Source organism: Rattus norvegicus, chromosome 4 (genome assembly GCF_021556685.1).
Source record: "Rattus norvegicus strain SHRSP/BbbUtx chromosome 4, alternate assembly SHRSP_T2T, whole genome shotgun sequence".
NCBI lineage: Eukaryota > Metazoa > Chordata > Mammalia > Rodentia > Muridae > Rattus > Rattus norvegicus.
The window spans coordinates 172,386,568-172,400,490 of NC_141537.1; the positions used below are offsets into that span (position 1 = coordinate 172,386,568).

Genomic DNA, 13,923 nt, shown 5'->3' on the forward strand with positions numbered 1-13,923 from the left:
CAGACTAAAGTATGTCAGTACCTGAGATAGAGCCTGGTTGCAAGGGGCGTATCTGTCTTCCTATGACTTTTACACATCTTTCACTCACAGCCATTTACACTAAGTCTGCATCCATCCCGTTTAATGGAATCAAACTGAATGAGAGAGAGAGAGAGACAGAGACAGACAGAGACAGACAGAGACAGACAGAGACAGAGGCAGAGAGACAGAGACAGAGAGACAGAGACAGAGAGACAGAGACAGAGAGCAGACATTATCACTCCTAGTTAAGGTGGAGGAGAAGAAGGTTTATTGTAGATATGAGGGAGAACATGTCCAGAGCTGTCTGTAAGGGTCGGGATGGCTGCTTCCACAGAGAACATCATAATACACACCCCTCACACTCTGCAAGATCCACCCAGGACCTAAACGTCCTCTTGAACCCAGCCAGCCTGCTGCACTTTGGTTAATACAGCCCTAGCCTGTCCTTCAGTTTCTGCTGTGGCAAAATTTAATTTGTTTCCGTAAGATTATGGTAACGACTGACTGAATCTCAGAGCAATTATTTCTAGAAAGGTCCTCCCAGCCAAGGAATTATCAACACCGATGAAATGCCATAGTGGCACACCCTCTGCTTGATGAAGATTTCACTGCGATATTCTCTAATGTGCCTGACAACTGAAATTGAACTCATTTTTATTATTGCTGCTGCCGACACCACTATAGTCTGAGCCAGAGGAGAGGTGGGAGAGTTGAAGGCTGTAGTTGGCAGAGGATAGCCAGAACAAGCACGTCTTCCTTTAAATCTCTTTGTAAGGGTGTAAGGGCGTGTGTGCGCAAACACACACACACACACACACACACACACACACACACACACACACACACCCAACGACATCTAGCATCTTCTGTTTCAACTAGCTCAGTATACAGCCTTGTTTTCATTGTGATTTGCAATGCCCAGGCCCCACAGGAGAGTGGATTGAAGAACTGACTGAGAAACCGCAGCACGTGAGTGTCCACGTCTTAAGCTCAACCACTGCCTTGTTGTCGTGGACATCTTCCCAGGAGAACTACAACAGCACCATTGTGTCTGTGGTGTCCCTGACATGCCAGAAACAGAAAGAGAGCCAGCGGCTGGAGAAGCAGTATTGTACCCAGGTAAGAACTGCTAGGGCAAGCACACCAAGTCCCCGAAGGCCACTTGAAACTCAACCTGTGGTGATGGGAGAGGGAATAGTCCCCAGGCCATACTGAGGTTCTCCTAGGGCACTGGAGAGTGACATTAACAAGAACCACCACAGGAGACAGGAAATGAGTGGGCATGGCTGGTCAGTTCCACTTCTCTTTCTGCTTTGTTAGAGGTCACGTTCCCAACGTTCCTATCGCTTCTGCTTCTTACTGAAGAGAAGTTGCCTACTCTGTGTCAAGAGCTTAGAGAAATGTTGGTTCCGTGGTCAGTTTGAAGAGCAGTGCTGTTTTCTAGTGAGATGGACTAAAAATGCGTATAGGACAACTGCACCATGTTCCAGAAGCCCGCACCAGCAACTGATGATGCTTCTGAGTTCACAAAGGAAGGATCTGATTTTCTCTCTTTTTTTTTTTTTTTTCGGTTCTTTTTTTTTCGGAGCTGGGGACCGAACCCAGGGCCTTGCGCTTCCTAGGCAAGCGCTCTACCACTGAGCTAAATCCCCAACCCCCTGATTTTCTCTTAATATAGATTGTGAGGAAGGACTATCAACACCCGTCCAAGAAATGCTTCCCTGGGGACGAGATAGCCAAGTTCAGTCTCTTAGAGGGGTTTGGTGTCTGTTGCATTTTTTCCGCTTGTATTTTAACGTTAAAGCAATGTGAAGTAAATAAAACAAGTTTAAAAACAAAAATATATATGAACTTTAAGAATTTTCTCCTCACCAATCCCAACTACAAGTCTTGAAAGATAAATGAGACTAGACAGCCACGGAGAGGGATGGAGCAGGGCAGAGAGAATATGCAAATTGGTGGTCCTGTGATTGGCTAGGTGTGGACACCTACAGCCAATCAGTGCTGGAGCCCTCTGCTCTAGCCTTAAATTCTAGCTTTACTTCTCTTCCCTAGAAGTGTGTGTGTTGAGGATGGGGGAGTGTCTGTTCATGCGGCAAACATCTGAAACATTTCCATTCCTCTTGGGAAAATTAGGCATCTGTGAAATTCAAGGAGTGAGAAATTTTAAATTGATAAGATTGATTCGGGAGCCGTGAAGCGTTGGAGATCTAAACGCTTTAGAACGCTAAGTTAAGTCCTTCCTAGAGGCATAATCTACCCCTTGACTCGTCAAATTAAGGAGTAAATATGCTAAACAGATTAACTAGCGATCACAGCTCCTTACTCGGCTCATTGGTTTCCTTCCCTGATGACACCCAAAGTAACTGACTTTAAACTGGTGGGAAACGTATTTCCTTCATAGACAGTGACCCGGAACTCAACTGTCCAAGGTACGTTTCCTTCTTGTCCAGTCGGATATAACAGATTATGTATCTTTTGCCTGGGAGCCCAAAACAAAAAGTTCTTATAGCTACTGTAAATTATAGATGATCCAGAGAAGGGCTCTCCAACTGCATTCTCACACCATTCTCTCCCAGTGCAACATTAAACCCTTAAGGATTTTGGATGGGCGAGAGACTGATGTTTAAAGGAGCACCAGCAGGCTGGCATTCCAGGTGTCCTCTCAGTCATTACAAGACTTTCCAGAGAATTGTCACAGTGTTATACCTCCAGCATCCATGGTCCTAACACCACACACGCACAGGCACAAGCGCATGTGCAAACACACACACACACACACACACACACACACACACACACACACTGCATGCTCTTACACATAATTTTCAGATGGGAAAACTAAATTCAAAATGTCCTAAGAAGATTGCTCATCAGGCAGAGTTCAGGATTCACATAAGAAGCATGGCATCTAGAAAATACTGGTAACTCTGAGAGATCATACGCCCTCTACTGGCTGTCATGTGCACAGGCATAAATAAATACTTTTTTTTTTTTTTTTTTTTTGTCTCAAGAGAAGCTGGGTAAATGACTCAGAAAACGGGTAAAGCACTTGCTATACAAACGTGATCCTCTGTGCCATGGAAAACCCAGACACAGAACATTCACTGCGATCTCTAAAATAAACGTGGCTCCGATTCAAATACAGAATAAAATCACCTCTCCAGAATTCTTGGGCTCAGAAGGATTTTGGACACTGAGTTGTGGCGGGAGGAGTGGAGTGTTTGTGTATTCCTATGGAGCTCCGTAGGGGTTCAACCATAGCACAAACAAAATATTCGTGTGTGTTTCATGTGCACCCCCCACACATAGTCTAAAGGCAGTTTTGAGTAGTATTTTAGTGTTTGTTCGTGACATAAATACTTGTGGTGTGATATTCACTACATTGGTGGTATGGTGTTGCTCAAACCGTTTCAGATTTTGGATCTCGCATTCTTGCATTAGGGATGCTGAAACTGAAGCTAGTCATTACATCCATGGCCTCACTTGCAGGAGTGCTTCTTATATTATACCTCGATCTTCTCTGAGGTACCCTGCTAAACTCTCCTCTTTGCCCTTCAACTCCATGGATACCTGTGTGATTCTGTATGTACATAAAGCAGTTCCTATGTAGCATTCTGGAGATGGGACAGGTTAGACCTGAGTCTCTATTTCATGAAGCGTACAGCCCAGCCTCTCTTCTCAATAGAAAACTTGCAAGGGTTTAAATCTATCTTGATCATAAGAACATATTCTTCGTAATGAGTGTTTGCATGGAGACAAATCCTCTTAAGGACCATCCTGGAGCTGCTCCTTCATGAAGATGGGAAATTACCGCTTTTCTGTGCTCTGTAAGAAACCGTGTTGACTGCCCCAAAATAAAGGTGCCCTGAGCATTTTCTCAAAAACTTAGCACACTCCCACTACTGTCAGAATTGGAGGGAGTGCCACGTGAGATATGCGTGTATCTTCATTCTTACGTGGCTGTGCCTCAGTCCGTGAGAGCTGTTTGACTGCTTGCAGGAGTGCATAATAATGAGAAAATGCAGACAGACGGACATACCAACCTTTCCTCTGGAGGAAGGAAGAGATGGTGGGCCAGAGAGGTGGTATATATAAGGGACTTCCCAGGAGCCACCCAGCTGACTGGTATCAAAGCAGGGGCCCCCACTCTGGATGATCTGTCTTCACAGCTGCTCATGGTTCTGTAGATATCTTGTGCTCCCTCATGAGGTGGTGATAGGGTGGAGAGACAGCCAACTAGATAGTCTAGAACAGACTACAGCATCACATAAAAGCAGGTTTCAGACTTTGTCTTCACAGTTATCAGCTCTGTCTCTTCTCTGTCTCTGTGTCTCTGTGTCTCTGTCTCTCTCTCTCTCTCTCTATATATATATATACACACACACACATATATATCCCTCTCTTTAATGTTATATGTATGTTTTGCCTGCATGTGTGACTATTGTCTGAGCACGGCATGCATGCCTGGTGTCTACAGAGGCCAGAAATCATCAGATCCCCTGGGGCTAGAGTTACTGACTGTTGTAAGCTGTCTTGTGGGTGCTGGGAATTGAAATCAAGATCTCCTGAGAGGGAGAGAAGTCTAGCTTTAACTGTTGAGCAATCTATCCAGACCCCTCATGTAGTTCTTGATGTCTTTATCTGTGATGTTGGGAGAAATCAGTCCTGTCTCACAGGGTTGTAATGAGGGCACATAGGACTGACACAGTGTCTGAAGGGTTTTTTTAAAAGAGGAAAGAAGAGTCAACTGTGGTCATTATTTAGGCTTAGCTGGATATTGTTTGGCTCAAGGGAAAGTGACCCGGTGACTGTCTGGGTCCTGAGTAGGAAAGCCCTGGTGTCTGGAATGGACGTACATCAAAAAGCTAAGGAAGAAAGCATCACAAGGGTGGACACAGGACCACCTCGGACAGAGGAGCCATTGTGCTCATCCCATGCAACCCACCCACCGCCTAACAACAGACTCTGTTTCTTCCAATTGCTCTCCTTAGTGTATTTCCTCCTGTGCTTTTAGCTCAGTAGGGACAGGCAGACCCAGTGCCTTCTGGGAGTCATATTGAATTGAGTTGAGTCCCTGGTATTGAAGTAAGCCAATAATGGAAGAAAAAGCTACAGAATGGAGATGAATTAAGTGGAAAGATTGGTTAACATTTTATTAATTTATTATATTGATTACATATCACACATCATATTATATTTATTAATATATTGATTTCTATTTTATTCATCCATTTGATGTTGACCAGTTGTTTGGCTAGTGATTAGAAAGAACTAGAAACAATGGCGCAGAAGAATTAAAGTGTTTAATTCCTCATTAAACTTACTATATAGTTCAGGCTGGCTTTGAACTCCTAAACTTTCTTGTCTTTACATTCCAAAGTATTAGGAACCTGCAATATAGGTTTCTACCTTAACAAACATTTAGGGATTCTTGTTTCTAATTGTTCTTCCCAAAGACAGGTAGTTTGAAATGACATTGTTCTCTATCTTTTATATAAAGCAGTATGACTTTTTTCATGCCTCTGTCTTTTCTAAAAGACATCATTTCCCTAGGTTAATGGCTGCCACGTATTTAAGTGACTGTAACTCTAGTTACAACACTCACAGTTAGAAACAATTGCTATGTAAAAGATTATCAAACTAAAAGGGAGGCGGTAACACCACCCTGAAGCAGCCTGCATGGTTTGTCTTATGTTGGTCTAAACAGCAATGTGGATTAGAGATCCAGGTGAGTATTTACAAGTGTGTCAGAATGTCTAAAATGCCCTGTCACGGCAAAAATAAAATTCTCTAGCAATGATGCTAACATACCCCACGTGTGCGGTTCAAAAGCACCCTATTTATGAATTTGTTAGAGGGCAGTCAGGAAGAATGCCTGCTGACATTCAGGTTTTGGGGAAGAGAACAGAAAGGCTTGGTCTGTTGCTCTTGTGTTGATGAACAACGGATCCACAGATGATGTGGATGTCACATAGAATATGATCTTAATAAAACAGTATTGCTCTGTCGTGCACAGCATGCACTGTCTCTTTATTTTTTTATTTTTATTCTAACTTCTTTTTTCTTCTTTTTTTTTTTTTTTTCCGGGGCTGGGGACCGAACCCAGGACCTTGCGCTTCCTAGTCAAGCGCTCTACCACTGAGCCAAATCCCCAACCCCTTATTCTAACTTCTAAGACCACAGTTTCACATAGCCCATGCTGGCCTCTAACTTACTATACAGTTCAGGCTGGCTTTGAACACCTAAACGTCCTTGCCTCTACCTCCCAAAGCATTAGAATTCTTCAGTGTGCCTCCATGCCTAGTGTATCTTTAGATGACAGTCTTGGAAAAGAAATCTAAATATGAGTAAGATGTTATGGTAAAAGGGCAAGGAAGGGGAGAGTACTAATGAACTGTGCCAGGGTAATCATCTCTCTTGTGCCTCCCCAGTTTGGGGAGAGAGTAGGCTGTATTCTACGCAAATCACGACCTGTCTAACACATATAGCCAGCCTCTGAAATTCACAGCATTGAAATTCACACCGCCAGTACTGTTTACCTTTATAATTTTAATGAGACTTTAAAAAAGCACACCATAAACTGCCAATGGAATTGTTATCCATTTATTTTCTTCATTCCTGAGGAAGTTTCCCATTTTATGTACCCCAGAGGCCAAAACAATTGATCTTAAGAGTTGATGTGTCTTACAGTCAGGTCTAAGCATCTCGCAAACCCTAAGATGTGTTATTACCTACATTAATATAATGAAGACACGAAGGTAACAGTGCTAAATGAAGTATAATCAAATCCCTGTGTTTATACCTATTGGAGTTGGGGCTTTATTTCAAACAACATGATGAAATTCGTTTTCCTCACTAAGGGAGACTGTCTTAAATATTAGAAGCACTAACATTGGAGCCAGGGGCTAGACAGATAATTCAGAGGGTAGATTAAGTTCTTAACACAAATGTAAGAACCCGGGCACATATTCGCCACCATGTGAGAAGCCCCACAGGGGCACACACACCTGTAATCCCAGCTCTGAGAGGCGGAGACTGGCCAGGCAGATTAGGCATCAGTGAGTACCAGGTTCTGTGAGAGACCTTATCTCAAAAGGTCATGTGCAGAGTGACAGAAGAAGATACCTGATAATAGCCTCTGACCTCTACAAATGCAAACATGGCTGTGCAGGCATGCACATATACATCATACGAATGCACACACATGGATACTGCATACACGATACACGCTAACCCACTCACGTCTTAACCTTGAACTGAAGCATCAATCCTGCACATGCTCACATTGATCGTCCATCCATCCACTCTGTTCACATGTGTGTCCCTATTATTGCTCTCTCTATCACACTGGTCACGTAACCAATAGAAACGGAGAGCTGAGACACTGCCTCTATGACATCATTTTATAAGGTTACAATAGACTTTGCAAAGTGCTTACAGCTGTCCCTTGGCTTGCCCTGAGTGCAGATTAGAGGTCATAGCACTCGACTGCTCTTCCCAACAGTAAATGTGAGCAACTGACCTTGGCCGTTCTCTTGCTTTGCTTCTCCATCTATTAAATCAGAGATCTGAATAGATAATCTCTGAGGTCATTTCCATCTCTATAATTAGATATTATATGCTTCCAAGTGACGAGAGACTAAAGGCAATTCTGCACTGATCTTGGCATGTCATCAGCTGACACCGCCATTTAGGATGTCAGGCTACCCTCATGGTATTCCTGATTTGATTATGGTTCCGGGAGGAGGATGCTCTGGTATATGTGGTTGCACTCGACAGTGATTCATTGGGGGCAGCCCATGGGGGCATATTAAATCCAGTCATGGAGTTTCAATGTCCTGGTTCTCCTTCTGAATTCACATAAAGTATAGATCATCCTAACTTTGAAATCTTAACCTTCCTCAGCATGAGTAAAAGATGGCGGACTTCAAAGTCAACGATTACATTCTAACAACTTGCTATGGATTGTTTGTCTCGCTCTGAGAGCCTCGCTCTACATAAATCTTATTGGGTGTTTGCTTTAAGGTGAACTCAAGCAAACCTGTAATTGAGAACCTGGTTCCCGGTGCCCAGTACCAGGTTGTGATGTACCTAAGAAAAGGCCCTTTGATTGGGCCACCTTCTGATCCTGTGACATTTGCCATTGGTAAGTTGTTAGCCATGCTAGATAGATAGATAGATAGATAGATAGATAGATAGATAGATAGATAGATAGAAAGAAAGAAGATAGGTAGGTAGGTAGATAGGTAGATAGATAGATAGATAGATAGATAGATAGAAGATAGGTAAGTAGATATATAGATAATAGATAGATAGATAGATAGATAGATAGATAGATAGATAGATGATAGATAGGTAGATATATAGATGATAGATAGGTAGGTAGATAGATAGATAGATAGATAGAAGATAGGTAGGTAGGTAGATAGGTAGGTAGATAGATAGATAGAAGATAGATAGGTAGGTAGATATATAGATGATAGATAGATAGATAGATAGATAGATAGATAGAAGATACGTAGGTAGGTAGATAGGTACGTAGATAGGTAGATAGATAGATAGATGATAGGTAGGTAGGTAGGTAGATAGATAGATAGATAGATAGATAGATAGATAGATGATAGATAGGTAGATATATAGATGATAGATAGGTAGGTAGGTAGATATATAGATAGATAGATAGATAGATAGATGATAGGTAGGTAGGTAGGTAGGTAGATAGATAGATAGATGATAGATAGATGATAGGTAGGTAGGTAAATAGATAGATAGATAGATAGATAGATAGATAGATAGATAGATAGATATATGATAGATAGGTAGATATATAGATGATAGATAGGTAGGTAGGTAGATATATAGATAGATAGGTAGGTAGGTAGATAGATAGATAGATAGATAGAAGATAGGTAGGTAGGTAGATAGGTAGATAGATAGATAGAAGATAGGTAGGTAGATATATAGATGATAGATAGATAGATAGAAGATAGGTAAGTAGGTAGGTAGATAGGTACATAGATAGGTAGATAGATAGATAGATAGATAGATAGATAGATAGATAGATAGATAGATTGATTTTTTAAAGAAGACCTATTGTTACCAGACTACTGGTTGGAAGGGTGCAGCCTTCAACCTGAATTCATCAATTCATCATAAATGGAAGCATCACGAAACTGCACTCAATACCCCTGCATCAGATTATACGTTTTTCAATATGTATGGGATATAGCTCCCAGGAGATGCCTCCCCACACACAGAGACGAAACCCAAAGCGGGAGATGTTCCAGTTACTTAATATAGATGGTGTCGTGTGTGCATTTGACCTACAGATACCTTCCCATACACCATAGCCATTGCTGGATCAATCTCTTAGGACACCCAATACAGTAGGAACAGTACACGAAGAGATGACTATGTTGTTTACGGTAAAATAATCTTCAGGGGTCTGCCCTATTCAGTACAGATGCGAGGCAAAACAGGACAAGTCTCCATCCATTGTTAAATGGGTTAAATTCTAGTACCTGCTAGACATGAGGGACTGACTCCCTCAAATAAACAGCCTGTGTATTTGGAAGACATCCTTCTAGAGAATAGAGTCACCACATAGAGGAGAAAGTCAGAAGTAAATATCTATTTACTTTAGTTTTTCTGCAACGAGAGTTAAGAGATAGACAGCCCTGATTGTCCCATTCGAAGCCACTGTACAGACGCTAACGCCCCTTCTGGTTTTCTCTCTTTGCCCTCTACCCTTCCCTCTTGCAGTTCCCACGGGGATAAAGGATTTAATGCTCTATCCATTGGGTCCCACGGCAGTAGTGCTGAGCTGGACCCGACCTTACTTGGGAGTGTTCAGAAAATACGTGGTTGAAATGTTTTATTTCAACCCCACCACCATGACCTCCGAGTGGACGACCTACTACGAAATAGCAGCGACCGTCTCCTTAACATCGTCCGTGGTAATGCTCCCAAAGCCGGCTGGCGCACGTGTGAATGGCCATGCCTATGTCACAGCTATGTTAGGGAAAGTCATCTGTGAACGAGGCCATTTTGGAAGATAGCTATTTGATCTGCACAGGCAGATAGCTGTTTTGAAGGACTTCAGGGGTCTTAGTTGTTGCAGTTGGGTTTTGCTTAGTTTAATTGGTTTTGTTTTGTATTGTTTGGTTTTAACACGGCCTCTCTCGAGTAGCCAAGGACAGTGGTGAACTTTAGGGGTGACTGCTTCTGCTTTGACAGTGCTGGGATTAAAGGCACTCCAGGCAATTCTTGTTTCCTGGTTGGTTGCTAATTAATGGCTTTATAGTTCTCTTAGGTTCAGAATCTGTCTTTGTCTTTTGAGAGAGAGATAAAGGTGGTTATGCACCTAACTTTCACCCCTGGTGGTATTTCTCTCATAAGGAGTTTTCTCCAGTCAGAGCAGTGCTGCCCCATACTTAACTCTCCTCTCATCACAAGAGATTTCCCTCTGGTCTTCTACAGTTGACTGACTGTCTGTAGCCATGACTCTGCTTGGCCTGTACAAATCAGCCCATACCTGCACTGCTGACCCTTTGGAAACAGCTTATGTAATAATTGCTCTTTCTGAGACTAGACTCATTTTGCAAAGTGTAGGCAACCTATGCATGACCCCTGAAGCACACAGTGGCTCTCCAGACAGAGGACAGTCTGGTCATTGCCACCCAGTAAGACTGTGGTCCCTCATCATGCAAGAAGAATACTATCTCTCCCTTTTTCCTAGAAGCAGGGAAATAAATATGTGCAAACACTCATCGATAAGTGCTACTTCGTTATGCAGTGTTTCTTTGGAAATGGTGAAGCAACACCGTATTTTCTCTGTCTTTCAGTCATTTTTTTTTAATTATGTATCTCATTTCATTTATGGTTCATTTCACTTCAAAAATAACCCTAAAGGCGTAGAAAAAGAAAGCAAAAAATTATTAATGTTTATCATGACCCACGGAAAGTACATCAACTTCATAAATACTGTTTTCCTCTTTGTCTTTTGTCTTCTGATTTTCCTCCGTCCTTGCTCAGAGAATAGCAAATCTATTGCCGGCGTGGTACTACAACTTTCGCGTAACCATGGTGACGTGGGGAGATCCAGAATTGAGCTGCTGTGACAGTTCCACCATCAGCTTCATAACGGGTGAGTGGTGGAGGAAAAGGTCCCACAGGAGAAGCCATCTTGAGCAGGTACCAGGGGGTCCCAAGTGCCCGTCATTCATCATTGCCTGGGTATCTTCACGGAAGATACGCCCTTGATTCTGGTGCCTCAGATTTAATTGATAAGCACTAGAAATGAGAGTATGGCTTTAAAATCCACAGTTCCTGCCCTCCGAGTTTGTTCAGTTGGAGTCACTGCCCTTGACGTGCGCTCTTCAGCCGGCATCGATCTGAACAGAGCTGGAGGCAGCAGACTTAGCTTTCAGCTCCCCCGCACACTTGACTGATGTTATGTATTAGGTCATCAGATCTCTGAGAGTGTTTCACTTCCTTGTTAATTACTCCATTTCTACACTCACTGACTGTTGGGACTAGACTCCAACTGAGGGCCTGGGAGGAAGGGTTCACACCGGTGGGGCACTGCCTCCGGTCACTGTGAGTTTGAGCAAGTTAAGGTTCCCAAGCCTCAGGTCTGTGTAAGGCACAAAAGAGAATGACGCAGAATGCTTGTTCCATCATGACAAGCAACGATGACTTCTCCATTGAACAAGCCACTTAGCAAATTACATGGCACCAAGTTTTGATGTTTAAATTACGTCATTAGTCTTAGGTTCCCCAAGAGCCTTAAATTGTCCAATTGCATGGACAATGATTGGAGGAAACAATAAAAATGAATAATTCATTCAACGAGGCTCTAACCTTGGAGCTGGGGAGGAGGTCCAGTGGCTAAGAGCACTGGCAGCTCTTCTAGAAAAACTGAGTTCAGTTCCCTGCACCCAACCTCCAGATCTAGGGATGGGACTCCCTCTTCTGACCTCCGTGGGCACATGTGCTCACATGTGTAAAAACCTCACACAGATACATACATACATACATACATACATACATACATACATACATAAATTAAAGACAAAATAAATCTTAAAATTAAAAGAACCAGTAACCCTTGCTGTTTGGACCAACACTGTTCAAGAACTTGCTTTGGACCAGGAGGTGTATTGGGAAAACAGAGGAAATGACAAACTCTGGTGTGCCACTTTCTGTAGTCCCCAGGGTCCTGCATGCTCTCCGTCCCATATGTCAATAGTCAGAAGAAGCAATGAGAAAACCCCCAAAAGAGGAGAGGGTACCAATCACTAGGTGAACACTGTGGTCAGTTCTCAAACTGCATTAATAAGCACATGTTTAATTATAATTACATTTTACTATAACGCTGACTTTTTCACGGTAGCTCTATGGAGATCTGCTTTCAGAGAACGGGTATTCTTTCCTCCCTAGACAGAACGGGTGCCTTTTCCTCCCTTTCAAAAGACTTGGCTCCGAACTGGCTCTGCTCACTTCTGGTTGCTGACATCTGAGTGAACCATCGTGATGATTTTGAACTCCCTTTTCTCAACAGCAGAGCTCCCCAGGATCTTGCCAACTGATTTGTACAGCAGACGTTCATGAATTAGGTTATGGCCTTCACAGTCCCGGGCAGCAGCAATAGGAAAGGAACAGGAACCGGGGTTCCGTCTGCAGTGCTGAGCCTTCTAAAATGACCACCCGGGACTGGAAAGACGGCTCAACACTCAAGAATTCCACGGCTCTGGCTGAGTACCTGCCTGGGCTTAGCACCCATCATCCACGTCAGGTGGTTCAGAGGCACCTGTAAGACCAGCACTAAGAGCTCTGACACCACCTTCTGGCTTCATTGGGCACTGCACTCCTGTTCCCATGTACACACACATACACATAATTAAAAATAAAAACAAAAACCTTTAAAATAAAATAAAATTAGGACCTGCCTGGAGTGGAGCAAAGTGTACAACAATTTAGATGAGATGTAGCAAGTCCAGACAAATAAACAAACAAACTAATGTATTACCTCCAATGAAGTGATCTTTGAGAATGTCATATTGTTCTTGATGGACAGCTTAGTCATGGTGGCATTAGCCGTGTGAGTTTTACCTCAACTGTTTTCAAGCCTCACATCTAAAGCATGGGTCTAGTAATAGCACAGTATAAGAATATTAAAGTAGTTTGCAGGGTTGAGGAAACGACTCAGTGGGTGAAGTGTTTGCTGAGCACAGACAAGGATCTACATTCTCTAGGACCCAAGTAAATGCTGGATATGGTCGCCCGTGTCTGTAATTCTAGCAGTAAGAGGCCTGGTAGATCTCAGGGCTCACTGGCCTGAGAGAGAGAATTCCATGCTTAAAGAGGATGCTCTCTTAGATAGATAAATGATTGATAGCTAGATAGATATAGACAGACAGACAGATATAGAGACAGATAGATGATAGATAGGTGATGGATAGATAAATGATAGATATAGACAGATAGATAGATGAAAGATAGATAGGTAGATGATTGATAGATAGATAGATGATAAATAAGTAGATAGGTAGATAGATAAATAGGTAGATAAATAGTGATAGATAGATAGGTAGGTAGATAGATAGATAGATAGATAGATAGATAGATAATAAATAGGTAGATGATTGATAGATATTGATACATATGTAGGTAGATGATTGAGAGAGAGAGAGAGAGAGAGAGAGAGAGAGAGAGAGAGAGAGAGAAGTAGACAGATGATTAACAAATAATGCTAGATGGACAGACAGGTGGAGAGCAATAGAGCCAGATGTCCCTTTCTACCTCTGGTCTCTGCATACTTGTACATGAACAAACACATAACCCCACCCCCCTGACACGCACATACATCACACAAACACCACAGATCCATAAAAAATA

General features: G+C 42.6%; 1 protein-coding gene across 4 annotated transcripts in view; it reads left to right on the plus strand.

Moving 5' to 3' along the window:
• Ptpro (protein tyrosine phosphatase, receptor type, O) overlaps positions 1-13,923 on the plus strand; it is a 210,925-nt gene that overhangs the window by 133,069 nt on the left and 63,933 nt on the right. For all 4 annotated transcript variants that reach the window (XM_087659074.1, XM_087659075.1, XM_087659076.1 and 1 more), the window contains 4 exon segments: positions 944-1,140; positions 8,050-8,170; positions 9,787-9,980; positions 11,059-11,170. In XM_087659074.1, coding sequence (XP_087515200.1) covers positions 944-1,140; positions 8,050-8,170; positions 9,787-9,980; positions 11,059-11,170 — 624 coding nt within the window.